This window comes from Corticium candelabrum, chromosome 1 (assembly GCF_963422355.1).
Source record: "Corticium candelabrum chromosome 1, ooCorCand1.1, whole genome shotgun sequence".
In the NCBI taxonomy this organism is placed as follows: Eukaryota; Metazoa; Porifera; class Homoscleromorpha; order Homosclerophorida; family Plakinidae; genus Corticium; species Corticium candelabrum.
The window spans coordinates 9,400,797-9,428,077 of record NC_085085.1 but is presented as its reverse complement, the minus strand read 5'-3'; the positions used below and the strand labels follow the sequence as shown (position 1 = coordinate 9,428,077).

The 27,281-nt window shown below is 40.5% G+C and overlaps 5 protein-coding genes across 17 annotated transcripts; 3 read left to right on the top strand and 2 right to left on the bottom strand.

The window, feature by feature from the left end:
• Positions 1-4: 4 nt before the first annotated feature.
• On the bottom strand, positions 5-3,477 carry LOC134180294 (uncharacterized). Of its 2 annotated transcripts, none has more exons than XM_062647424.1 (3): positions 1,490-2,613; positions 761-817; positions 5-354 (listed from the first exon to the last, which is right to left on the bottom strand). In XM_062647424.1, the coding sequence occupies exons 1-3, from the start codon at positions 1,932-1,934 to the stop codon at positions 5-7; spliced, it is 852 nt and encodes a 283-aa protein (XP_062503408.1). In that variant the 5' UTR covers positions 1,935-2,613. The 2 variants fall into 2 exon arrangements, 1 of the variants encoding a protein (XP_062503408.1); XR_009969960.1 differs by having other exon boundaries at positions 98-354; positions 1,490-3,477.
• LOC134180285 (DDRGK domain-containing protein 1-like) lies at positions 3,424-14,243 on the top strand. The gene is made up of 8 exons (XM_062647412.1): positions 3,424-3,580; positions 3,647-3,781; positions 7,026-7,126; positions 7,182-7,283; positions 7,477-7,599; positions 7,661-7,699; positions 13,424-13,480; positions 13,942-14,243. The coding sequence occupies exons 1-8, from the start codon at positions 3,487-3,489 to the stop codon at positions 14,140-14,142; spliced, it is 852 nt and encodes a 283-aa protein (XP_062503396.1). The 5' UTR covers positions 3,424-3,486; the 3' UTR covers positions 14,143-14,243.
• LOC134190629 (jerky protein homolog-like) lies at positions 10,263-11,621 on the top strand. The gene has a single exon (XM_062659091.1). The coding sequence runs from the start codon at positions 10,263-10,265 to the stop codon at positions 11,619-11,621; it is 1,359 nt and encodes a 452-aa protein (XP_062515075.1).
• Positions 14,244-15,155: 912 nt separating the features above from the next.
• Positions 15,156-18,651, bottom strand: LOC134179012 (thymidylate synthase-like). 2 transcript variants are annotated; one of them, XM_062645929.1, is made up of 5 exons: positions 18,060-18,651; positions 15,913-16,013; positions 15,781-15,855; positions 15,649-15,720; positions 15,156-15,584 (listed from the first exon to the last, which is right to left on the bottom strand). In XM_062645929.1, exons 1-5 carry the CDS (start codon positions 18,598-18,600, stop codon positions 15,447-15,449), a joined length of 927 nt encoding a protein of 308 aa, XP_062501913.1. In that variant the 5' UTR covers positions 18,601-18,651; the 3' UTR covers positions 15,156-15,446. The 2 variants fall into 2 exon arrangements, with proteins under 2 accessions (XP_062501913.1, XP_062501909.1); XM_062645925.1 differs by having other exon boundaries at positions 15,781-16,013.
• A 91-nt stretch (positions 18,652-18,742) lies between these two features.
• LOC134195030 (uncharacterized) lies at positions 18,743-26,390 on the top strand. Of its 11 annotated transcripts, none has more exons than XM_062664052.1 (9): positions 18,743-18,862; positions 18,920-19,104; positions 19,163-19,190; positions 19,263-19,355; positions 19,412-20,153; positions 20,222-20,322; positions 20,385-20,462; positions 21,514-21,653; positions 24,955-26,390. In XM_062664052.1, exon 9 carries the CDS (start codon positions 24,995-24,997, stop codon positions 26,240-26,242), a length of 1,248 nt encoding a protein of 415 aa, XP_062520036.1. In that variant the 5' UTR covers positions 18,743-18,862; positions 18,920-19,104; positions 19,163-19,190; positions 19,263-19,355; positions 19,412-20,153; positions 20,222-20,322; positions 20,385-20,462; positions 21,514-21,653; positions 24,955-24,994; the 3' UTR covers positions 26,243-26,390. The 11 variants fall into 11 exon arrangements, 10 of the variants coding, with proteins under 10 accessions (XP_062520036.1, XP_062520021.1, XP_062520029.1 ...); XM_062664067.1 differs by having other exon boundaries at positions 18,794-18,862; positions 18,920-18,949; positions 19,000-19,104; positions 19,263-20,153; XM_062664037.1 differs by having other exon boundaries at positions 18,920-19,355; positions 19,412-19,997; positions 20,060-20,153.
• Positions 26,391-27,281: the final 891 nt, after the last annotated feature.

The following is a 27,281-nucleotide window of genomic DNA, read 5'->3' as shown; positions in this document are numbered from 1 at the left end:
TTTCTTATACGTTTGACTCATGTCTCTTCTGCTGTTTCTTGGTTTGCCTTCTTTTCTCGTAGCCATTGATTTCGTCAATGACTTTGCCTTTAATCCCTACTTCAGGATTCCTGCAAGCTTTGAGCAATGTCCGTAAGGTGGCCTTTTTGCCATATTTTAGTATCCATTTGTGTATAACTTGATGAAGCTTTTCCTTGTCACCATCGTGGTTAAATTGAGATGCTATGTCAGCAAGGTCCGTGTCACTGAATTTCAAAGCTCGGCCAATTTGGCGCCAACGTTCATTGCCCCATTTTTTGACAGCATTGACATGTTGCAAAGTGACATGTTTATCAAGGTGAGGATGAATTAAGTCTGCAACACAGCTTACAGAAATTTATAATGCAATAATGATAAACAAATGTCAACTGTGGGCCCAGCATTTATGGTAGTCAATAGAAATCCACAAGTGCTACACACACACACACACACACACACACACACACACACACACACACACACACACACACACACACACACACACACACACACACACACACACACACACACACACACACACATACACACACACACACACACACACACACACACACACACACACACATACACACACACACACACACACACACACACACACACACACACACACACACCATTACTACCACCTGGTGACCACTGCTGCCGCCGCCACCGCTACCACCACCACTGGCACACACATGCAACACACATAACTACCTAACAACGCGAGCTGTATCATCACCTTCATCATCACTGTACGAGCTACTGGTGTCATCACTGCTAGATAAACCTGTATTCACTAGAAAGAAAACCTTACATCAGATAGACAACATTTACTGTCATAGGGTATTTTAGATGACACCATGCAAGCGTACACATATTAAATGCTGAAATTTTATGTCCACATAATGGGAAAAACTACTCCATGTATAATAAGGTACATACATATACATTGGTGCATGAACATAGTGCAAGATCTAGAATTACTTGAGTTCGAAGACTGAGTCTGTCAAATAGATGTACCCAGCAGCTCATCTTCACTTCTAGAGTGACACCATGCATGAAGATCTCCAATATCAATCAATATTCTGATGTGCATTATGATAAATACACTCTTTGAAGTCAGCTAGAACATTGCCTATAGATTGCGGTGCAATTATTTTCACTATTGAGCAAGCCAAAATCAAATGGTGCAATAACGATGTTCCTAGCAGGCTGTGCTGAAATAAACGGACATGACACCATCACGAAGCCATAATAAGCAAGTATTCATGCAGCATGCATGATAAGCTAGGTGGCTGATGATGTCATGGACAGTTTATATCGACCAGCACAGAAATCTCAAAATAGGTAGAGAAGTTCCAACATTTTGACCTCTATTTTAATTAATTATTTTTTAGCCTATTAATGTATTAATTGAAATATCTAGACATGCAGACACTTCTTTAATTCTAATTACAAATTTTAATACCAGACGATGAGATTGTCCGTTTCTTTGCAGGAGGTGCAGCAGTACAAGACTGGTGCTGTGGAGCCTCATCCTCGTCTCTGCAGTTGGATCTGCTAGATCTAGAAGAGCGTGCACGTGAGGCAGCTGCAACTGGCCATGGTGCCTCTGCAATCTGCGGCCGGCTTTCCATGGGATCCAAGATGTCTCTGACGATGTGCTCTTGTCCAACCACACTCAGTAGGATGGCACGAAATTTGCCGTATGCTTCAGGTCCCTTTTTAGGTAGGATCTCGTTGAGCAACAGACGAGCCCTGTCCTCTTCGATCGGAAGTGCAGAAAGTCTGTTGTATTCTTCTCTGTTGATCAGCTCGTCAGCTCGTAAGCGATCTTGTATCAGACTAACCCTAAGGGTATCAACTATTTTATGTAGGCAACGAGGTACAACGTAATCGAAAGGAGCAAGCATAATAAATCAACTACAAAATTTGAGAATCACGTGATGAGTAGGGTTAATTTGATCTTTTTATATGGGAAAATACAGTAGTGAACGATGCCCATGGTTTCACATATTTTAGGTCGCAGATTGTAATTGTCTAGGTACATGTACTACATACGTTAACTCTAGAAGGTGGATGATTTCTATGCTTCTAATGTCAGGTGCAGATAAATTGTGCTTTGCTTGACTTATTAGGAAAGTTCATCGTATGTATAGGACTATAGCTATATCTCGGCGTTTTAGTTTTACTGTTAAAAATTATTAATTTGCTTGATACCCACAAGTTAATTGCACAAGCAAGACAGAGACCCTGGCGTGTATGAGAGTTCATCAATACACGCTACACCTGTGGCCTCACAATATAACCAGAAAATGATATCGATGCAGTCTTCCAGAAGAATGAGTTAAGAGTAAAAGAAAAATGCTTTTGTAGACCTGCGATTGATGAAATCTTGAAATCTTCCAGTCTTCTCTTCAAGAAACATACATTCCTGGTCATTAACATTTTAAGCCCTTACTGCTAGAAAAGTGGCAAAAACAAAGTAACAAAGGTTACTGGTATTGTTAATGCAATTTTCCACTGAAAATATACAGTTTAAGTAAAATGGCTGTTGCCATGACACTTTCAGTAACTGTTAACATAAGCTGATCAAACAGCAAGCTTCTTCTTGTGAGCCTTTCTCTGCTTGTTTGGCTTCGGCTTGATTCCAAGCCACCGACTTCTTCCTGCTTTTCCCAAAACTCGATTTCTGTGGTCAATATTCGACACCCGACCTAAAGTGGCCATACATTCTCCTCTTAAGTCTTTCAGTTGGCCAGAAGGAAGCCGAATAGTAACCAGATTATCAGTTTTCCTCTGAACTTTGGCCACCGTTCCTGCCGCTCGCACAATCTGTCCTCCCTTTCCCGGATTCAATTCAATATTATGGACCTCCTGACCTATGGGAATGTACTTCAACTGATACGAATTTCCACGTTGCAACTGCAATTTATCGGGTTGGCCCAACTGCGCCGTAATCACGTGACCGGCATCTAAACCATCCGGGGCAATGACGTACTTTCTGCTCCTTCCTGCGACGAGCGCAATGCGCGCAGAACGACAAGGATCGTACTCGATATCGAGAACTCTCTCGCGAACCTGCTGAGGTGTAGAACGAGAGAACGACAGTCTCTTGAAGTCGATCACTCGATACTTTTGTTTGTGTCCTCCGCCTTGTCGACCGACCGTCTTGTGACCGTGCCGGTTTCTGCCGCCTTTCTTGCGTAGGCCTTCCGTCAGGCTGCCTCCTAGATTTACAAAACTTGTGTGAAGGACACGAACGCACAAACTTGAGTTTCCCAAAAAATGCCTCGAACAAGTCAAACTGTGCAGAGACAGCTGACTTAAAACAGTGTTGCTCCATGGAGACAAACGACAAACCAGCAATAGACCCTCACGAAACAAGCCAGACATTAGATCTGGTCACGTGCTCTAGTTGCTTAAATAGCCCGTATAATTTGAATCGTACACCTAGCGTTTTCGATGGACCCGTTGTTGTGGCTTGTAGCTGCTGCAATAGCTGCCATAGTCCTACTTTTTGTGAGTAAGTACAGAAGGAGTAAGGGCCCACCTCAAGGTATAGCTAGTCAATCGTCGGTTAGCTACTAAGTACTTGTATCTGTTGTCACATTGTCGTTTCTAGAAGAAAGAGAACGACAGGATCTTCAGCAAGATGAAGCGCTAGCAGGTCCGATTCCGCGTCATCGGAGGGGCAGAGACAGGATGTATGCCGGTGTTGCTGCTCTGCGGCGTGCACAACAAGAAGGAGAAGATGTTGGTATGTGTGAAAAGTTTATTTGGTCGAAATAATTTACAAAAAATTACAAGGTTTACAAGAGGTGCTGCTACAAATTTTAGGGAAATTTTGTGATTTGTGGTTACTTAATTTAATTTAAGTAATTAATTTATTAATAGTTAACAGTTATTTATTGAATTAGTTGCTAGTTGTTTTGCCTACAATAGGACTTATGTTCATGTCGTATTGAAGCCATTATTGTACATGTTTCCTATTTCAATTTCATGAGTTAATTGTAAATTGATTGGGCAATATCGTATTTCCTCAAAAGACTGCTGCCCTTGAATATACACTGCAGAGTCCCACTACTAACTTGAATGAACACTACCTTTGAATGAACGACCAATGGTAGATATTGATATTTGTTATGCATACTTATACTGGACATGTGTCTGAATCATCTGAACTGAACGGCTGTAACATAAAGGGCCACTGACACGCTAAAATTTTTGAAAATTATTTTAAACTTTTATATGATAGTTCTAAAGGTGTACATACCAGAAGAATTTTTAGATTTTTTAAAAGCAAGAGTTTTATAAGAAAATTGTGCTGTAACATACTACCGGTTTAGCGTATCCGGTTTTGAGCAGCAGATTCAGGGTGTGTACATATGATGTAAAACTGAGAACGGATGTCGAGTTAGCGCAAAACGTTTTGATGACTAGAGGCAGCTAACATGACAGAGCAAGCGGTTCTAATGATGAAGACGACGGCGATCTCAAGAAAGCTTTGCGTGATTATACTCTTTACAAGATATGACTGTTAGCGGGCAAAACACCATAGTTTACAGCTACGTCAGTCTCCGGAATTGTCGTTGCATGACGGTTTGAAACAGTCTGTGTGCATAGAGCCTTCAGTATCGTATGGAGTAGATACTGGTGATGTGGAGAATTGCTCGGAAGATGATCAAAGTGAAGCCATAGAATAGGTGGAGCTGTCTGACTTTGAACCTGTCACCGGTAAGGTGCCATTGCTGGTAGCACCCGAAGACGAGCAAAAGAAGCGACTACTTGATTTTTGTGGTTTGAACAGTTTAGGATGATCTACAAGTCATGTAGTATTATTTTGTTTAGGTGTACAACTATGTTCTAGTGGTGGTTGCTGACCTCTGACCATCATTGTGGGTGTTGCCAGAACATACTTGGAAGTAATGACAAAAATTGCATCATTGAACACCCAGGATTCTCTGGTGTCTGCAGATTGCATACAGCAGGTCTATGGCATTGCATGAACCGATCCTCCTCTAATTCATGAGAAACAATTGTACCAACAATGCTGACTTCAACAATGGATTTCTGTTCTGCACAGAAGATATACAGATATACTTCTTACCATCAATTAGCAAGATGGTGTAAACTGGCTGTCATGCCTCTTGTCAGCAGATTCTGTTCCACCATATTTAGAAATTGTTCAGTGGCTCATAGTTAATTATAATCAATTTAATTCATCATTATATGTACACTTCTATAAAGTCTAAATATAACCTACTCTCTTTCTTTCACTTTTTTCATATGCCAATCTCATCTTTCTTGGTGTTTCCAACTGCCCAGTCTTCGCACTGTCTCAATCAGTATGCACGGCATTCGGCTCAATTTTGGTGCCCGGTAGCTGAAACTAAATTGCTTGCACGATTTTGGCTCATCTTCAAAGCAGTCTGCTTCGAAATAGCGAGTACACAAGACGTAAGAATCACTTGGGGCTTCCCAGCGATCTCTCGTTTGTCTGACTTGTTTCACCCACTTTCATCTTTGTTCGGGGTCTTCGGAAACCGAACGAGCCTTACACCTTTCACGGTATGATAGCACCCAGCTACCACACATTGTCTGGCCATTCTAACCCTAGCACACGCTCAAGTCTTGTTGGTTACCTATTTCCTTTGCACTAACGCGACATCCGTTCTCTGTTTTACGTCATATGTACACACCTCGAATCTATAGTCTCGAACTTCTAGTCTGGAAGTTCAATGCTACGAATCTACTGCTTGAAATCAGATGCGATAAACCGGAAGCACATTACAGCACAATTTTGTTATAGAAACCGTGCTATTAAAAGTCTAAATTTATTTTTCAACTTTCATATAGAAATTTAAGATAATTTTGATTTTTGCGTGTCTGTGGCCCTTTAAACTTGAAATAGTGTATTTAACAGAGTTACTGTTTAGATTAGCTAACTATTAAACTACATGAACAGTTGTTGTGTTGATGAGGTAGTGATATGATGTAACTATATGTAGTAGTGTAACTATATGCGTTAGTGCACAGAAGAGCTACCAGGTGTTAAAATTCTAGTGTTACATGGTCATGAGTGAACATGTTATCGTTATCAAGCTGAACTCAGTAACATGTATATCAAAAGCAATTTAGGGAAAGTTATTTGGAAAGGCAGATTCAAACAGTGTTAGCTGCACTTTCAGTAAATGGAAGATACTACTCACTTGCAAAATGAACAACGATTGTTTGTAGTCATCAACGTGTGTTTGTGTGCATGTTTGTCTGTCTGTCTGTCTGTCTGTCTGTCTGTCTGTCTGTCTGTCTGTCTGTCTGTCTGTCTGTGCACATGTTGTCTGTAATAATCTGTTACACAGATTTGTTTTATTTGAGTAGCTTCTTATCATTATTCATCAATAAGCATTAAAACGGCTTGGTCACAGTTATGTGCATGAGTGGCTTGAAACATTTCCTTGTTAGATGGTCTCCCTGCACTGTGTGCTATTAAGAAAGTGTGTGGGATATCGAGTAACAGCTCAGAATAAAAAGGTTATGCTTGTATAGTAACCTGAGCATGTGTGATTTTGGTGTACCATACTTATGCATTACAGCACAACTGTCACAAAGTAAGCAATGGTGCTCTTACTGGCAGGAATTAGCATGAAATGCTTCAACTTTTTTCCATTGTTGCAACACAACATAGCTTTCCCAGAGACATGAAGTGTACAGATAGGTTCCTGTTTGCTTTTCGTTGTCTGTCTTTCTTTTCCACCCTCTAGCTTAGCTAAGTAGCATTGTCTGATGAGCCGTTTGGTGTACGTAGCAACTGTACCTAGAAATAATCCGTGTAACTCTTATTTTTTCCGACTATCGGCAACAATTATGGTTGGTTTTAGTATGCCTGAAGTTCTACAGTTAGGGTTTCCAAGCATAAGTTTACTTGAGTGATTATGATAATATTATTTGAAGAAGTGCGCTTTTGTTGATTGTAATCAAGATGGATTGTTTGTTTTGTTTAGAAGACGTTTTAGCTAATGACACTTTTCCATTCAGCAAGAAGATAGGTGCAAAGAAGCTGCGCAAAATGGCAGATAAAGAGAAACAAAAAGAAGCTCGTCAGGTATGGTCCAAGCTGAATGCATACAACACACAGTGGTTTAAACTGGATCTGGTAGCAAGAGGAAGCCATGAGGGAGGACAAGAAACGACGAGAACAACTGCAGATGGAGGAGAAGAAGAAGAAAGAAATGGAAGAAGAAAACAAACAAGAAGAACAGGTATGTAAAACGAAGAGTGCATAACTTGAACATAGCAATTAACACGATGATAGATGTGATAACAGGTAGACGTACACAGGCATTGAATTTGTGGTAGTCAGTGGCATGTGATGTCATTAAGTTAATTGAGATAATGTGCCACTTATGTATAGAATGATGAGCATTCGTACTACACATTTTCTACATATTACAGAAACGACTTGAGCAACAACGGCAAGAAGAGAAAGAAAGGCAGGAACAAGAAATATTTGAACAAATGAGACCTCTATTTTCAGTTGAGGAAGAAGGTGTAGGTGAGCTGGAGACAAGTCAAGAGGTTTGGAGATTATCATAATGGCATTGTTTGATCATACATACCGGTTTGATTTCCATTTTAGTCTGATAATTTGCTGCAAGAGTTCATTCATTATGTGAAGGTGAGCCAGCCTTGTGTGTTTCTGGTAGAATGTGAAATCTTGCACTAATTGTAAAGCATCTCGTGAGTTCTTTAAAGGGAAACTCCAATGGAAATGCAACATAATCTCAAAATGTAGGCTTTATCGTGAAACTTCATGCTGTGCTACTTTCAGGCCAGCCATCGCCTTGGTAGCGGAGAAAACGTGTGTTATGTACGGAGCATGTGCTAGACTGACAGGTCATTGGCACTAAGCTCCGCCTACACCAAATGAATTGCTTCCATAGCTCAGTTATCTTACCAGTACAGTAAACTACACAAAAACTAAACAGGATTGGTAACTATAGAGGGATCTTGTGTTTTAAAGCCTTAGAAGAGCTTTTTGTAACAAAAGTAAGATGCAAGAGGCCGTTTCCCAGCAGACTTGACCCTCTCCTATCACAGAAGATGAGGTTAGCGCAATAGAACTCACCAGTAATTGGCATCCGTCTTCGCACTATTGATCTACGATGAGAAACACGCACAAGGTTCAAGTATGACAATGAAGCGTAGACGTTCTCTTTGAGAGACCTGCATAGGTTGACACGCCCCTTCTTCTTGTTCTAGTCTTACGTCTACGTCAAATTTAGGTAGCAGTAAGGTGTGATCAGCTTTGGTGATCAGCATGGCTTCTAGATGTCTCATGAACCACACTAGAGGATTGAGTATCCGGGAAAGACGAAGGGGCGGTGTATTGCCATGGTCATGAGTCTACACACTGCAGGGTGAAACAACTGACGTACTACAGTCCTAGCTACACCGTCTACATCATTGCACTCGGGTAAAAGTTGAACGCAGACTTGATCAAAGCCATTCTGCACCTGTAACACTTCGCCCAGCAGCTGTTTGAAAGGGGCGTGTCTGCTTACTCAAGAGAACCTCCTATTTGAACCCTCTGAATGTTTCTCTTTGTAGATTAATAGAACAAAGGCTAACAATAATTACCGTTGAGTTTTATTGCACTAGCTTCATCTTCTGTGAGAGGAGAGGGTCAAGTCTGCTGGGAGAAAACGGTGTCTAGCATCCTACTTTCGTTGCAGAGAGCATTTCTAAGACCTTAAAACACAAGATTCCTTTATAGTTACTATTCCCGTTTAGTTTTTGTGTAGTTTACTGACAAGGTAACTGAGCTAGGCAGGCAATTCATTTGGTGTAGGCAGAGCTTAGCACCAATGACCTGTCAGTCTGGCGCATGCTCCGTACGTGAAACGTGTTTTCTCCACTACCAAAGCGACTGTTAGCCTGAAAGTAGTGCAGCACGAAGTTTCACGATAAAGTTTACATTTTGAGATTAGGTTGTATTTTCGTTGGAGTTCTCCTTTAAGGCGTACCCATACATTACACATTTGCAGTACACACACACACACACACACACACACACACACACACACACACACACACACACACACACACACACACACACACACACACACACACACACACACACACACACACACACACACACACACACATTTTACGTTCATAGCATGCTTAGAGCTTTTAAGTTTAGGTAATCAGTGTATCTAGCTTGCATGTACTCTGCAGTATCTATGGTACAGTAGTTAGAGTCAGCTACATAGACTCGGTTAAAGTATTCACAGAAACGTTGAAAGCAAATTGATAAACTATGAAAATACTGATGATTATGGCAATAAGGGTATTACTGAAATATTTCACTATATCTTTATAAATATGAGATATCAAAGTGCGGCCAGCCAGTCCATGTCTATGTGAATTTGGGAATTGTAGGTGAGACTGTTATCTTTTGAGACATTGCAAATAATATGACATTACGTAGTTATGGAGTGGAGTATGGATAACATAACTTGTATGTAGGAGAATTCTTATGGTGAAACTATCAACTGAATGTAGTGCTTTGGCTTTGATTACTACGCTATCAGTTTCTGGGCTGGTCAGAGTTAAGTTGTGGCTTGTGAAATATATATATATATACTAGCTGAGACGCGCAGAAAATTAAATGGTTGCTCTGCATATTATACAACTGTATATATAGTGTTGTTCCAGCATATGCATGTTGAATAGAAAATGATACACTCAAACTCCCCTTATCCGGGCACGTCCGTCTACCGGGAACCCCCGTATTACACAATTGCATCACGTGTATTGCGCGTGGTCCACGTGCACGAGGTCGAGGCAAAGGTCGTGTAATCAAAAGTTCAGTACTAGTCCAGTTTCTTGTTGACAGATAGCCATACTTAGGTGCTAGTTTCTTATTTACAGCTTGTAAGACTTTCCTGAAGATGTCTGAGACTAGACCAACGCAGACGCCTGCCCCGCAGAAGCGAAAGAGGTCTGTGATGACGCTCGAGACAAAGATGGAGATTGTGCGCGAGCTTCAGGGGGGAAAGTCGCAAAGGATCGTGGCTGAAAAGTTTGGAGTTGCTAAGTCCACTGTCGGAGATATTTGGAAGGACCTCCAGAAAATCGAGGACTGTGTTTTGTCTAGTGAGTCGCTGGTATTTGCGAAAAAAATGCTGCATTGTTCGTGACCCAAAGTTTGAACTGGTGGATGCGGCTTGCTGGAAATGGTTTTGTCAGCAGCGCTCAAAAGGAGCGCCTGTGTCTGGTGTCTTGCTTCAAGAAAAGCACGAGTATTTTTTGCGAAGCTCTACCCTGATGCTGACCCAGAGAGTTTCAAGGGCAGCACAGGATGGCTCCGGAAGTTCAACCTGCGTCATGGCATAAAGAACACGGCATTGCGTGGTGAGATTTTGTCAGCGGATATGTCAGCTGTTGGTTCATTTCGTGAGGAACTTCAGAAGCTGGTGGAGAGCGAGGGATATTCCCGGGATCAAATCTTCAATGCGGATGAGACAGGATTATGGTGGCGACTAACTCCTTCTTCATCTTTGAACTCTGCAGGCAAAACACGGGCTGCTAACTTCAAGAAGGCCAAAGACCGTGTCACTCTTCTTGCTTGTGCTAATGCCTCTGGAACACACCGTCTTCCATTGATGCTCATTAATAAAAGTCAGAAACCAAGGTGCTTCAAGCATATGGATATGAACAATCTTCCTGTCCATTATTATGCTCAGAATAAGTCATGGATGGACTGCAGGCTGTTTACTGAGTGGTTCCATGAACGGTTTGTACCATCTGTCAGAAAGTTCTGCCGTGACAAAGGGATTGAGGAGAAGGCACTTCTGTTGGTGGACAATGCACCATCTCATCCATCTTCAGCAACACTTCATTCTGAGGATGGCAGGGTGAAAACACTATTTTTGCCACCCAATACAACATCTGTGATCCAACCAATGGATCAAGGTGTTCTAGACCCAGGTAAGAAACGGTACAAACGTAAGTTGCTATCACACATCATCATGGAAAATGAGTCTCCTCATTTGTCTGTGCCTGAGATCCTCCAGAAAGTCACCTTAAAGAATGTTGTCTACTGGATCTCGGCTGCTTGGAATGAAGCATCAAATGACAGTTTGCGCAAGGCATGGAAGCATTTGCTGCCTGAGTCTGACACACCTGAAACATCTGAAGATTCTACTCCAAGCAGTGAGGTATGCAGTGACATGGTGGACATGGCTGCCCCTTTGGGACCTGATGTTCAAGAAGCTTTTGCCGAATGGTTTGATTCAGATTCGAGTGATGCAGGCCACCAGATCATGGAAGACGATGAGATTGTGGCAGATGCACTAGCACAGGGCAACAGTGACGATGAGAGTGAAGAGGAGGAGGCCATGGAAGACTGTCGTTCAGTCACACCTCATGAAGCTTTCAATGCCCTGGAGACCTCACTGCTGTGGCTTGAATCTCAAAACACTGATCCAGCTCATCTCCTTCTTGTGAAGAAATGGCGTGACACTGCGGCTCGGATGAGACAGGAATCACTGAGGCAAACATCCATTACTTCTTTTTTGTACAGAACTGAATGAGCATGTTCTCTTACTGTTTTCAATCAGTGTACAGTGTACATGTACATCTATTATGTACGTATGTGCATTCACTTACATGTAGGGATGCAAAATTGAATGTTAATCATACAGGTGTACATATGTGGGGGTGTTCCCAGATGTGGCCGTTTCTGAGTTATGGGCAGTGTCCGGTCCCAAGCTGCCCGGATAAGGGGAGTTTGAGTGTATATATGACTTCTGTGACAGCGTCAGCTGACCCTAGAACTCTACTTCTAGTTTTTATAGAATGATCCAACTTCTGCAGAAAATGATACAACCTTTGCCTACTTTGCCCAGTAGTCTGGCTCCTTTTCGTTGCTGTGTGTATGTGTGTGTGTGTGTGTGTGTGTGTGTGTGTGTGTAGGTGGGTGGGTGGGTGGGTGGGTGGGTGTGTGTGTGCATGCGTGTGTGTGTGTGTGTGTGTGTGTGTGTGTGTGTGTGTGTGTGTGTGTGTGTGTGTGTGTGTGTGTGTGTGTGTGTGTGTGTGTGTGTGTGTGTGTGTGTGTGTGTGTGTGTGTGTCTTTAGACACGTGCTCACTGGTCCCTCACTCAGCAAATGTATTTGATAGTCTTTTAACAAAGCTAGAAACGTACTACACTACTGCGTAGTTTCGAGAGGTCAGCATAGCTAACGGCAGGATGGGTGCATGTTCCGTCACGCTGCTTTCGTGACACAACTTCTGCAGAGAAATGACACATGGATGGACGAGCCTATGCGTACGCGTGCCCACACACACACACACACACACACACACACACACACACACACACAAGCGTATTACTTTAATATAGATTACACTGGTTTCCACTACTGTATATGTTCCCCGTGATCATAGAGCTAGTGGAAGTTTGTTACTATGTGCTTTTGAACACATTATGGTTATACATAATACAACAAGGCAACAGTAAGAAGAGAATAGGACAGACTGGGAAGAGTGTCATGATCACTCATATGATGCAGTTGAGTTTGGCATATCAATGTTAGACCTGTTAATAACATTGAGTATAACATCTTGGCTTTAGGTGCTACAAGGCGGTTATAGACTATTTTGATATATATCTAATAGAAATGTGGTCTGGTTTACACAGCATTTTAACACTTGTACTACTTATGTGCCATTTCACATGCAGACTGAAGTCTATTTTGGGGTATCCTAGCCACATTACACACCCTTCATCATTATTTTAGCTATGAGCCATAAGAAACGGGACTTTTACAAGACTTAGCGGGTAGTGTACTCAAAATGTATAGGGGTTGAACTGACTTTCGGTTTGTGACTATGCCTCTGGCTGGCTAGAAATGTGTCACACACTTAGTGCAGTTCAATCATTACGCAGTATGTGTAATTGATTGTACACGGCAACCAGACACAATGGACGAACTGCCAATGAGATTCCCCAAACATTTATGAAGAGTTTTACCAGAACAGTGTAATTCATGTTTGTAATTGCCTGGTCTTGGCAGAAATAAAGAACAACTTACCTGTCTGCAACTATTTTAGCGGTGCTATGGACTTTGTAGTCATATGAAACAACAGTCGCTTAGTACCATTTTTAGATAGATGTTACAAGTACGCACTTGTAGAAGCAAACTGGTGTCTGAATTCATAATTTTCACGACAATCCTTATCTACTGTGGTTTTTAGAAGGCTCATAGCTGTGGTATCAACAGTGTATACATAGGTTCAATTAGTTTATATGGGAAATCTAGTTATCTTGTAATTCTGTGTAGATTTTGTTCAGCTTTTTTATATTAATTTGTTTTAATTGCTGGTATATTGTAGACTCAGAAAGTGGTCCTACTGGAAGATGTGGCATCCCGGTTTCATCTTCGACCTCAGGTAACTGGTAGAATACATCAGCTTACCTTGCATTGTGTAAACACAAACAATAATAATACATCATGGTGGCATAGTAGCATGCCAGCAATCAGGCATGAATACTGTGAGATGGCATAATGCAACTTGCTATGCTTGTTCACCTAGAGCTATTGTTATTCTGCTTTTTGTCTGGTAATTTTTTATAATTAGTCATAAGCACTCACCTGTCATCTTTACTTCTATTCTGATGTTACTATGGTGTGAATGCATTTTCTGGTTTTTGATTTGATCCGGCAGTGTGATTGACGCTGATAGCATGCATTGGGTATTTGAGGCATGATTCTCTTGGTCATGTTCAAGTGTATGATAGTATGCTGGCTGTAGACTGGAAGGTGCACATGCCGACACTCGTACATTTGAGCAGACCTTGCCAAGTTAAGCCATTACATGTTCAAGCCATGTATTTATCGTGTTTGTGTTAGGATGCAGTGAATCGTTTGAAGACACTTCAAAGTGATGGCCACTTGACTGGAGTGATTGATGATCGTGGCAAGTTCATTTACATCTCTATGGAAGAACTGGAAAATGTTGCTCGGTTTATTAAGCAGAGAGGTCGCATTTCTATATCACAACTAGTGCAGCAAGGTGCTTCATTGATTGACCTCAAACCCAGTGATGAATAAGTTTGTAAAAAGGATGTGTAACATGAACATAATAGATATTGACCACTGACACTACTGTGCCCCTGGAAGATTAATTAAATTGAGCGGTTTTTTATCACTTTGTGCACTTTGACCTTTTCATGTGCCCGTTGGACCACCATCAGTATTTGTGGTTTGTTCCAAAGACAACTATGTTTGACATTTGCAAGAGACACTTTGAAACTGTTTGCACTAAACTATAGATGATGCAGACATTTTGACTAACACACTAGACTCTACCCCCAAAGAAAGAGTTCTTTTCACATCTACCATCAGACCTGCTCTATCCAATGACATGTTTTGCTCACTTTGTCACTTGTGTTTTCTTGTGACATTGCTGGAATATGCTATCCACATGAATGTGTGTGTTGAAAATCAAGGGTGGAGTGCGTGTTTGAGCCAGTTGGATTGACAAACTGTGACAATGCACTTCATTCTTGACTGTGTTGATGTAATTGTTCAACATAATGTAAACATTGCATGACATAACGTTTTCAAGTTTGACACCACAATCTTGTGCAAAACAGCTAATCACACTTTATTGCATTGGGAAGAAAATCATTGGAGGGTCATGGCCTCTTTGGTGCAATAGCTCTGTGATTGGAACATTGTGTGCATGATCTGTTGCAAACATGTTTGGAGACTATGTCACTGTGAACTGTCATCGTCAGGCTATGGTAGTGTAAACAGACTGGGTGCAGTTAATTCCTTTGGACGATAGAATTCTTGATGCCCTGTGTTAATCATTTCTCATGCTGGAGAATTGAATTAGGCTTTACACAATGAAACATCATGACTTGAACTCGGCTTATTGTAGTTGCTCTGTTGCCTTCAGACAACTCATACTGACCACTATCATATTGCAGAAATAGAACGTCAAAGGAGTTTGTTGACTTTGGTAGCTTGAATGAGACAGACGGCAGACTGGCTAGCAGCTATCTTAACAAAGTGGGAGATACTTTGCCTACATGTCAGGCATGCAAGAATCCATTAAATTTGTGCCTCATTGTTTTAACAAATCACACTATCTTGTCAGCTAAGAATTTAAAATCTCACACAGCAGTGACAGAACAAGTCATTCTCATCATCAGATTATAGGACATGGTTGTCTTAAAACAAAAGTAAAGGTTATCAATAGCCATTGTACGTCTACACGTGCTCTTTAATTAGGACTTCAAAGAGTGAGGTAGCAATGCACAACTAATAATGTGACAGTCTGTTCATCAAGTGACATATGATAAAGATTCGCACACGTACATCCTAGATTTTGGGAAGGACTAGAACAGTCACACTGCCATTTTCATACTGATCTTTGGATATGGATGGTAGTTCTCCAAGAGGAAGTCCTCGTACTGGAAATTATTTATGTCGGTAACTTTCCTCTTGATGTGCAAAGTTGGGAAAGGTCTTGGTTCTCTTGTCAGCTGAAAACGCAAAGTGGCTATAATTGAAACACAGAGAGCATTGAACAGAGTCTAAGGGTCCAACCTGTTCTCCAAGAGCATCAAAATGATTCAGATACACGTGGGCATCACCCAGTGTGTGCACAAAGTCACCTGGCTAAAAAATTAAATAAAACATAACAGCATAACAACTGAAAATTTGTGGACAAACTGTTACCTTGAGATCACACACGTGAGCTATCATGCACGTCAGTAAGGAGTAGCTGGCGATGTTGAATGGAACACCTAATCCCTGTGCAGTGGTAAGTACATGTATATATACTGTACTATAAATCTGGTTGCAACATACCATGTCAGCCGATCTTTGATACATTTGACAAGATAGCTCTCCATCACTGACATAGAACTGACAGAGTGCATGGCAAGGAGGTAATGCCATCAAAGGAATGTCTGCAACGATCCGGTTTTTTCATGTCAGCAACGCAAATCACAATAACAAGCATACTCTATATTGCAACTGGAACAGACTAACCTGATTGACATGCAGTAATGCAATGTCAGCATACTCTATATTGCAACTGAAACAAACTAACCTAATTGACATGCAGTAATGTAATGTCAGCTATAGTTCCAGTGAGTGCACCAAATTTACAATTCAAGGTTGCATGTATATAGAATTCAATCAGCTTCTAGCTACATCTTGATGTGTTTCAAACAATCAGTATTAGCAAGACTTCACAAAACCTAAGTCAAAAATATCAAACTGGTGGATGCCAATGAAATTCTTCCAATACCTACCATTGGGTGTGTGTTTCAGTGTTTACTGAATGCTTTGCATGCAATGGAATCCACTCTTAATAAAATTGTATTTCACAAACTCGTAGTAATATATTGTAATAGTTTTGCAACCATCAAACGCATTCAGCTCGTTTATGATCCAAAAACTAACTTTTGCAATACAAGAGACTCTCATTTTCATGGTTGCAAGATATTATAGAGCTATGATATACACAGCCAAGAATTACTATACATATGACATGAGTATACATATACAATTTGAATCTTAAAAGGGCTCTTTTGTGCAATCTGCGAGACAAAACAGAACTAAGATCTGAGCCAAGTTGTTCACCATCAATGAAATGAAACAAGCATTTACATTGATGGCCATTAAATGCAGTAAGCAACTATTAAAATTTATATCAGACTGCAAAAATTTCATGTCTACCACAACTTGGGTACATCCATAATTCAGGTAAATGTGAGCAAACAATAGATTGGCAAGAATACAAGTTGTCAATTAAATAAAATATTGGATTTAGATTCTCAAAAAATGTTCAGCTCAAAATGCATCATGAAAATATCTAGAAACAGAAGAATTGGACTACTGATGACAAATCTAAGCTATTTGACAAAAGCATGTGCATGTGCATGTGTAAAAATAATCATTATTTCTACTGCAACTACTCTATTGTTGTCAGAACAGGTTTCTTAGGTAGTAAAACCAGTGGTGCTGCTGCTGATGTACATGTTCTAATGTACATAAAAATCTATTCTGCAAAATTGAGCAATGTGATTGCTTGCACACAAACATGCACCTACATAATCACTCACTCACCACCCAACCCAATGACACACACACACACACACACACACACACACACACACACACACACACACACACACACACACACACACACACACACACACACACACACACACACACACACACACACACACAACCACTCACTCACTCACCCACCCAAGCGTAGACTATCTAAACAATTTTCTCAAATTAACGTGTTGTTCTAAGTTGCTGTAATGGTCGGATATTCTCTATGCTTAATTACGTTGCTAGCTCTGTTCACTATTCTGATCATGTTCCACCCACCCACTCATGTATCACCCACCCACTCATGTATCACCCACCCACTCATGTACCACCCACCCACTCATGTACCACCCACCCACTCATGTACCACCCACCCACTCATGTACCACCCACCCACTCATGTACCACCCACCCACTCATGTACCACCCACCCACTCATGTACCACCCACCCACTCATGTACCACCCACCCACTCATGTACCACCCTCCCACTCATGTACCAATCACTCATGTACCACCCACTCATGAACACCCACCCACTTATGAAGACCCACCCACTCATGTATCACCTACCTACTCATTTGTAGCACCCATCACTCATGTACACCCACACACTCATGTACCATCTACCAATTTACTCTCACCTACCACATGACAGCCTACTCACCAAACCCATGCACATACTAGTACCCACCCACCAAGACCAGACACACACACTCTCATCCATACATGCACACACACACACACACACACACACACACACACACACACACACACACACACACACACACACACACACACACACACACACACACACACACACACACACACACAAACAAACACAGGATGATGATAATGATGATGATGATGACCAATAAAAAATTTACCTATTGGATTCCAAGCTACCATTATAATTCTTCTGTCGTCAGGATTAGCCTTAATCTTCTTTATGACCTCAGTCAATTGGTCCACGCCTTGGTCCTTATAATCAGCATACATATCCTTATACTCTGCACCAAAGTGTCTCCACTGAAAGCCATAAATTGGGCCCAAATCTCCTTCCTCCCTGTCCTTCATTCCTAAACAATCTAGAAAATCCCGAGATCCGTTAGCATCCCATATTTTAACGTTTCTATCGCTGAGCTCTTTTGCATTGGTACTTCCTCGAATAAACCAAACCAGCTCTTCGACCACGCCCCTCCAAAACACTCGTTTTGTTGTCAGAAGGGGAAAGGTGTTCCGAAGGCTGAACCTCATTTGTGCACCAAAAATAGAGTGCGTTCCTACTCTCGTGCGATCAGCTTTCCTGTTGCCGTGATCCATAATGTTGCGAATGAGATCGAGATACTGCTGTTCTTCGTGCCTGCAAGGCAGCTGCGAGGTTGATGTAACCTTAGTATCTTCGGTTGCTCTGCTTGTAGCCAACATTTCAAAGACGGCTGTTGATCACTGGTGACTGCAAGGGTGACTTGCCGCCAATGTCTAATTTCGCGGGCTCTTCTTAACGCACGCTAAACGTATTTGATTCAAACAGTCGGACAAGCTGCTGCATTCACGTTCATCGCATAGGAGAGGCACTATGCTGAGAAGTCTGCATGTCTTTGTCAAGAACTCGTATGATTAGAATTGTTGTCAGCGGCCGTCCTCTTCGTTCCAGGATTCTCATCTCGACAAGGGAACGACGAGGAGAGTGAGACTCGTTGATGTGTGAGAGTGTATGTCTTAGTAGGTAGACAATGTTGCATAGGTAAATCAACTGTAGGCGATGGAGCTGAAGGTTAGTGCCAATATTAATTAGATAAATTAATTAAATTGGACTTTATCTAGGTCGTATCTCTTTGAGACCGAAGGCCAAGTGTAGACTCATACTGTAAAGTTATATATAGAGCTAGTGCTGTGGAGGTCAACTGAACAGTTCAATAACTACTAATGGTCAAAAGAATAAATAAATAATTAATACTAAACTTTTTAAAATTGTGCTTATTTTTAGGATTTTACGTAAGAATATTTAGATAAGTGTGAGTGTGATTTTTGTTTAAGAGTTACTAACTATATATTTATTAATTCATATTTATGTTTTATGTCTATAGTATAGTTGGGACATGCCTACTTACATTGTTGGGATTTGGGTGGTAATGTTCAAGTATGTAATAGGCATACATACACTATCTCTAAATTCAAAGGTAAAACCAATCTAGCATTATATGACCATAATTTGACAGACAATTGTTGTATTAAGTTGTTTAGACTTTAAAACGTCATGTGACTCATTGCAGAAATTCTCGATGCTGTGGAGTGTAGAATCTTGAGACTGCATGGTGTCCAGAGACCAAGAGTTTCCACAGCAAGTGGATGAAAGATGCCACCAGCTGCTCTAACTCTATCAGTGTGACAAAACGTCTTTGCTAGCTTCCGCAGTTTCTGCAGCAACTTCTCTATATCATTTGCATGTACACAGCAAAATACTATTAAAATATAAAAATATAATAATATAATTATTATTGATTCTGAGACTGTTGATATTGTAACACACCTTTTAGTTTACTGTATGTCCATTGTGTTGTTGTCTTGTTGGATCTTCATTAATTGAGTGTCCAACTAATGTTTGTCAGTTGACGACAAAAGAGGGCACACTGAAGTTTATGTAGCTTCCTGTTCAAATAATGTTCCCAGGCTCTCATTAGAGGTAATTTATACTTCAGTTCTGAATTATTATATTATTTCTTGTCTTGTAGCAGTTGTTCTTTTTTCTATTTATTGGACAAATCAGTACATTAGTAGAGTCTAGATATTGTTGATGATAGCATTTGACAGTACAGTTTTGAGTGAGTAATTGTTGCTTGTTAAATTTTGTGTTGTGTTGGAGATGACCCAAATTTTACAACAGATTGGTGAAGGACATGCCTATAGGACTTAGGAATGTCTATCTGACAGATGTATATTATGGTGAATTTTACAAGCATTTGTACTGTACCTGAAAGGTTATACAATGTTCATTTTAAACTTGACGATTGGATTAAACATTGAAGATGTTGAACTTTCAATACAGGCACTACAGAAACGTTTACGGATAATGTAGTTACAGAGATAAACAAGGTTCTACCTAAACCAAGGCAATGGGAGAGCTTGTCAAATTTGTGCCACAATATGGTTTTAGTTGATTAGTTTCCTCTTTTGTTGTAGAAGTTGGAAAAATATATGCTGTTGTTTAGTCTCAAATGTGGCAGTGGAAAGGTGCAACGCATTGGTTCTTGAAACTTTTCATTGATCAACTGAGCCAACTGTCAAAGGTAACTGAAATGATAGCATACCACAATGCAGTACTCGAATGCGAATGAGAACAATATATTCATCTGTCATGGCAAATAGTAATAAGACTATAAGGCATACAAGTATGATACGTACATGCTTGACAATATTCAATTTTATTTTACAGTGGAATTTGTAAGTATTATTTCTAGGGTAGGATTTGACTCCATCAAGACTACAGAACATCTTTGTGCTGGCCAAGTCTTTTATTTTGTGCTAGGTCTTTCTGCCCAGACATTTATTAGGTTTTCAACCAGTTTGAAGGTTGACATGGTTGCACTGATTGTGAGATTGAGGGAAAGTCTGTTGCAACACAAGGGGCACACAGCAGTGTTTGGAAACCAGGAAGAAGAACTGACTCTGAGAGCCAATCAATCTGTTGCAGTTAGTGCTACAGCTGCTTTGGGTAACGAATGGGATGATATTCATCTGACCGGAGAGGGCGTGTGGCCCTCCAATATTTTACCTAAGCTTGATTTTGGCCAATATTTATTCAACTTTATCCATGTACCGGTTGAGTGATCTGCTAATATTTAGGGATGAGTGACGTAGAAACCGATAACATTGATATGACACACTTGCTAACACTATATAGCAATAATGTTGGTTTACTGTTTTTACTGTGTACCATATATGAATAATTAATAACACATTTAGCCTTGTTTGCTGAGCCACGCTCCTAGGCAAATGGTGCCTCTTCAACCTATTAGGTTGAGGGGCACACATTTCCCTAGGGCCATGTGTGTTGTGTAGTTCGTGTTTCTGTATTCAGTGTTTGTGTACCCCAGCCCTTAGAGGGAACTACACCTGAATAAACTGGTCTGATGGAAATATACCATTAACATGAACATTAACATTAATGACAATGTTTGTATGTATATTTCTCTGCTTAAGTACCACGCATGATTCCAAGTTATACGGTATGTTTGCTGTATTCTGTATAGTGAAAAGTGTCAAGAGAATTGGACCATCTTAATTCTGAATATAAGATTGGTGTTGTGAAGCAAGTTTTCATGATTACATGCATCGTAGGTGTTTGAAAGTGATAATGCAAATCTGGTTTGCCGAGAAGAGCAGTGGTTATGATTGTTACATTGGACATTGCCATGCCCAGGCTGCCAGTTGAAATCACAAAGCTACCAGGACGTTTGGCAAAAATGAATGATTGGAAGGTACAATTAATTAACATAAATGATAGTAAATTATACATATAGGTATGTACTTTGACTGTGCATTGAGCTGAAACGTATGCGACAGTGCGTGCCTGTGTGTGTGTGTGTGTGTGTGTGTGTGTGTGTGTGTGTGCGTGTGTGTGTGTGTGTGTGTGTGTGTGTGTGGTGTGTGTGTGTGTGTGTGTGTGTGTGTGTGTGTGTGTGTGTGTGTGTGTGTGTGTGTGTGTGTGTGTGTGTGTTATTAATGTCTTCTTGCGTAGGTGTAGGTGTCTAGAACTGCATTGTGATATCCGCAAATGTCCACTTACTTTACTATTATACTATATTTTAATCAATTATGTCTGCAATTTTTGTATTCCATGGACTCACTCTGAGTCTGCATTTGAAATTGAGTCGATAAACAGCAAGTTATAGGTTCTTCTGTTTATGGGAAGAGACATGTTGAGAAACTAGTTTGTCTTAGATATGCTCGAATATATATTTGACAAGAAAATCTTATTGCACGTGTTTGCATAGATTTGTAGATATTGACCAGTGGCATACATACACATACATAGCTGATGGTGTCTGTAGAGATGCAAAACCCGTTTTGGAAAGTGGCAACGTATATAATGTTCAACATAATTACAGGATATAGTGATATCTATAGGTATGCATTGTAATTTCCTGTACTGAGGTGGCATTACTGACAGAATGGTTGCATGCCAAGCGCAACCTGAGTAACGGTCTGGGCACTTCACGGTTGGTTTACAACCTATTGGTCCCATGAGATACAGCCTTAGCTTCAATGAGACCCTGGATACTCGCCAGTGCTGATTGGACCAGAGAAAAGACTCAGCTATATCATCAAGTTTTGTCAACTGTTTTACCTCAGTTTGAGTCTGCATTCCTGAATTGCACATGTTGTACATGCTTAATTTATTCATGATCAGTAATCTATCTAAAAAATTCCGTGCCGTAAATTAAGTTAGCGCAATTCCTACCGCCCATAGGGCGGGTGAGGGCTAGTTATGGCATATATAATTTCAGTACTTGCTCAAACAGCGCATGTAGACCTACTGTCTATTCCCTGTAGGTGTGAACTCGGAAGTGAGTAATGAAGTAGAGGTCACATTAGGTGTGAGCACTAAGAGCTGCTCCAGTTGGACCATGTTACACCAATTATCTTAGATAGTTCCAGTTGCTGATCCGTGGTCTTACAAGATAATTGGATTATAACCATTGCTCCACCCATTTGTCTTTGATATGCAAAGTATAATTTTTTCGTTTCTTTATTAGGAAGAGCTTAGATATTTGATAAACAGAAATGCCAGACTTAGCGGTTTCTAACCATACCGAGATCATCGCGAGAGTCTAAAAAACAGCGGAGATATTGAAGATTTTCAAGTTTCACACTTATGCGGAACAGATAGTAGATACTGTTACTATGAACTTGCAAGTGGCTACTCTTTGAAGAACATTATTGGAGCAGTGTATTTATTGAATATTTTGTATGCCTAGTCAGTTTGAGATTGATTATAGTGATTTATGTATATTTTTCTAGTTGACAAAGCAGTCTCGCGTTGCCAGTCTGGGGTTGCGAGGACGTTTGTCATTCTCTGCAGCGTCTTGATTGCACGTAGACTGCATTCAAGGTTGGTTTTTGTTGTCTGTCCCAGTCGCAATCAGCTGCACGTATGCTTCTCATGTTGGTCCTTCTACATTGTGTACAGATCATTGGTTTGTGCTAGCGCGAGTTTAGTTGCAGAGTACTCTACACGTGTACACATTAGCTAGTTGGAAACTTTATTTTGTCGTATCGATTACGGATGCCCAACCACCGACCACGCGAAAGTGGTCTAGAGGAGGATTTGGTCTAGAGAAGTATTCTGCATTCTTCAAGCTTATTGCGAGTTACTATAGTGTATCAGCCACTACGTCACTGATCAATTCAAAGCAGATGCCACTCAAATGTTAACGTCTATTGTAGGTATTCATGTAGCAAGGTGACACCGCATTAATACTCACTATATTATATATATATATATATATATACATATATGTATATGTATATCGTGTACACCGGGAAATTTTGGCGACAGTTTTGATTTGGCGATTGGCGAGTGAATAGCCAAAATTGGAATTTGCCAAATTTGTCAAATGTCTCGTTGCGCACGCGCACATCCGTTGTGGCAAAAATAGCGCTGCACAGATACTTCAAACAATAGAGCGTCTTAGAGCTCCGGATCCTCTGACAAGTCACGTGAACGAGAACTACAACGAGTACACACCAGAGGTAAGAGCTTTATTGGGAGGTACACTACAGAAAACGAGCCCATTATAGAGCTGCATATCGCCAAATTAATATTCGCCAAAATTCAAAAATTGACAATTTGGACCATTTCGCCAAAATTTCCCGGTCTACGGTATTTATAATAGTTATTGCGTGAATGCTTAATATTATTACTTAATCGACAGTGTATACGTCGGCTGTTACGTTACGTTACTGGAAAGACCTCATCTCTATTTGCTAGCCAGTATATAACGCCGTCCGCCACTTTGAAATAGTCTAGATGCGATATCCGTTGCAAACCAAGAATTAAACTTACTACTGTTGGCTTTAATACTCTCCTGGTTTTGAAAATGCAGCACGTAAGTTATTTATAACAAAGAGATCAACCTGCTATTTCTCATTGGATGCTTTCTCTAAAGTTTACTAACGTCTAATTCTTTTCTGCGTCTGTCACTTGCAACCGCATCATCTGTATAGGTTTGTTCTTCTATCTGAAAATTCTCGATGGCTAAACTTGCCAAGAACGTATAAATATACTATAGCATCATTTTGCTCTGCCTGGTATAGTTAATGGTGTTCAGTAGTTTTAATTTTTTAGCTGCATGCGCAATAAGCTTTGACTAGATCTTGTGTACCCGCGGTGTGTGTGTGTGTGTGTGTGTGTGTGTGTGTGTGTGCGTGCGTGCGTGCGTGCATGTGTGTGTGCAACAGTTTCACAGTACTACAGTACTTGACATATCGAGATAGGACCCCATCGAGCGCGTTTCCTTTCATACCTTGACGCTATATATAGCGTCATGTGTTATCCTTAGGGCGGACATGTGTTATCTGTGTTATCTGTATTATATAATATATATATATATAATTTTTGTTTATTACAAGTCTCAGGAGGGACTAACCGTACCATCTATACTGCATCTAGCTAGTATCATTTTAGCATTGCTAGAAAGTTGTTGATTAAAATGACTATCAGATTGGATCATTGAAACATTATGTTTAAGTTAAAGTTAATGCGAATGTTTTCTGTAGGTAAAACAATCGTCGGTGGAGCTTCTAATTCATCTATAGCATGGTCTGGATACTACTAACTGTCCTGTCTGTGATTCCTTTTTCTATTATTTTCCGTAACAAACGGAAAGCTCTGCTCCCCATAATATGGGTAGTAGGTTTGTATCTTATTTGCAATGTCAGACAGTCGCAACAGTGTTATAACCGTCCAGCATTTCAAAAAGTACTGCCACCCTTTTCCTCAGCCCAAGCATTGTCGGAAATCACCAGCTCCGATGACTGTTTTCTCTTCAAATGTGGATCACTCAAGGTTGTAAGGAAGTTAACCAAACACGATCCAGATGTTTTCTCGCATCATTGCTGGCTCGCGTCGTTGAATGGTCGATACGTTGTTGTGAAGCAACCTCCAACGTACCCCTATAACAAAGATGCAATGCAGATTTTTGACTTTGGAAGTCATGTTTGGTCTGAAGAGCATTATGTGAGTGAGGATAGTCTGAACGCATGGATATGGCCCGGTTTAGTTACTCTGCAAGGATTCTCTAGAATGCAATATGAAAACTTAAAGAAAGGAAGTGACTTGGACAAAAACGGATTGTGGGATGAGAATGAGCTTATGAAGTTTGTGAATTCTGTTGTGGAGGTGATTAATAATAGCCCTTCGAGAGAACTGTTTTATTACAGACGTTTGTCTGGAGGTGAGCTTTTACCTACGTTTTATGGCCATTGTGAACGGCAACTTATTGTTGAATATTTCGCACAAGGAGATTTGAAATATTTTATAGAGTCTAAATTTAATGAGCAAGACCGTATGAACTTCATAATCTGGAAGCAAATTGTTCTAGACATGATTCAAATAATCGACCGACTCCAACAAACGAGTCTTGGTCTTCTTTATCATTGTGACTTGCATCCATCCAACTTTGGTGTCGATGACAATTTTAGGGTGAAGATGCTTGACATTGAGAGTTTGTTCATGGCAAATACTGTCAATGCCGCTATCAGCAATCAAATGTGCAGCAACAGCAATGATTTGTGTGCTGTGGAGAATTGCAAGAGTGCATGTAACGTGGAGGAAAATAGTTGCATTCAGTTAAGAACTGATTTCAACTACTGGGCTTTGTGCTCTCAGATCTTCTATAGGAACGGTCACACGTACAGTTTGATATGGCAAAGGACAAGTTTGAAAGAACACTTAACAGTTGAGGAGTATAGTCTCTTGCAGCGTTTAGTTGAGCAATGTGCATTGAGCACAGAACGTGCTGACCAGATTGTTAATCTGATCAAACGCTTAATTGAAAGATTATAGCTCTTTTATGTGAATATGATATTGCTTCATGTAGCCTGGTGAAAGAACAGTTCACTAGTGGTCATACGCGACAGTTTAGTATCATTATCAACATGATATACGGGCATTCATACAGTCTAGTCTATTCCATGAATAACATAATACAGAAACAAAGAAACCACTAATTATGTATAAAGAACTATTCAGAGCAAGTCTGGACAATTATTTAAGTAACATTGCTTTCTACACCGAATCAGTTCAAATAATAAGATAATTTCTTTCGCACCTCAATAAAGGTACAGTTTCCTCTGGAGAGGGCATTACGAAAGAACAAAAAGACAGATAACAACTAACATAAACATACGCTGGAATACACCTAAATTACAACACAAGGTAGGATATTCAGTCTATCACAGCGATTAGGCAAGCCAGCTTCTTTTCTTTGCTAAACTTAACCAAAGAGGCTTGAGTATTTTCCAAAGCATGTGTACAACTGCCTTCTAGTCATCTAGTTTTTCATCAACGAATGGTAGTGCTGTTGATCGCAGAAAGAGACCTCCGAAGTCTAACCATGTATTGTTTCTGTTCTATTTTTGGCATGCAACGTCGAGGAAGAGCAGGGCTAGATTCAGCCTCCTATAGCAAACCCTCTCGCCCTGTGGTGCTCGGTTCTCGTTCGACACGACAACGCTGGTAATTTCAGCAACCCTAAAGTTGCGACTACAACCTCTTCCAAAATGTTTAATTGCCACTGTATCTATATAAGGCAAATCACGAGTGTGTTGGGTGTAACCGTTGACCGAATCTGAAAAGTTCAGGTGTTAACATTTGTGACACCAAATTTAATACACTACTAGAGATCATTAGCAATCATTTCGGTCGCACACACCATTGTGTACCCACATGTGACAAGAGAAAAGTTGCGCCATATTAGACAAATAGCATTTATAGTTTTAGAGCCACAGAATCGTACTATATGTCTCAAATTCAAGGCTCATGCACCCACCGTCAAGGATTTGCGACAGCTGGCTAAAGACTTCGGCCCCAATCGGTTCTATCG

Excerpts from the sequence above, each read along its gene's own strand:
- LOC134180294 (XM_062647424.1), bottom strand. The coding sequence starts at position 1,934 with ATGCTTGCTCCTTTCGATTACGTTGTACCTCGTTGCCTACATAAAATA. Across the intron at positions 818-1,489 it reads ACGGACAATCTCATCGTCTG|TGAATACAGGTTTATCTAGC; the intron begins GTATTAAAATTT and ends TTTTCTTTCTAG. Across the intron at positions 355-760 it reads CTCGTACAGTGATGATGAAG|ACTTAATTCATCCTCACCTT; the intron begins GTGATGATACAG and ends GCTGTGTTGCAG.
- LOC134180285 (XM_062647412.1), top strand. The coding sequence starts at position 3,487 with ATGGACCCGTTGTTGTGGCTTGTAGCTGCTGCAATAGCTGCCATAGTC. Across the intron at positions 3,782-7,025 it reads ACAAGAAGGAGAAGATGTTG|AAGACGTTTTAGCTAATGAC; the intron begins GTATGTGTGAAA and ends TGTTTTGTTTAG. Across the intron at positions 7,600-7,660 it reads AGCTGGAGACAAGTCAAGAG|TCTGATAATTTGCTGCAAGA; the intron begins GTTTGGAGATTA and ends TTTCCATTTTAG.
- LOC134190629 (XM_062659091.1), top strand. The coding sequence starts at position 10,263 with ATGGTTTTGTCAGCAGCGCTCAAAAGGAGCGCCTGTGTCTGGTGTCTT.
- LOC134179012 (XM_062645925.1), bottom strand. The coding sequence starts at position 18,600 with ATGTTGGCTACAAGCAGAGCAACCGAAGATACTAAGGTTACATCAACC. Across the intron at positions 16,014-18,059 it reads GGTAGCTTGGAATCCAATAG|ACATTCCTTTGATGGCATTA; the intron begins GTAAATTTTTTA and ends GGATCGTTGCAG. Across the intron at positions 15,585-15,648 it reads TTGATGCTCTTGGAGAACAG|CTGACAAGAGAACCAAGACC; the intron begins GTTGGACCCTTA and ends TTGCGTTTTCAG.
- LOC134195030 (XM_062664052.1), top strand. The coding sequence starts at position 24,995 with ATGGTCTGGATACTACTAACTGTCCTGTCTGTGATTCCTTTTTCTATT.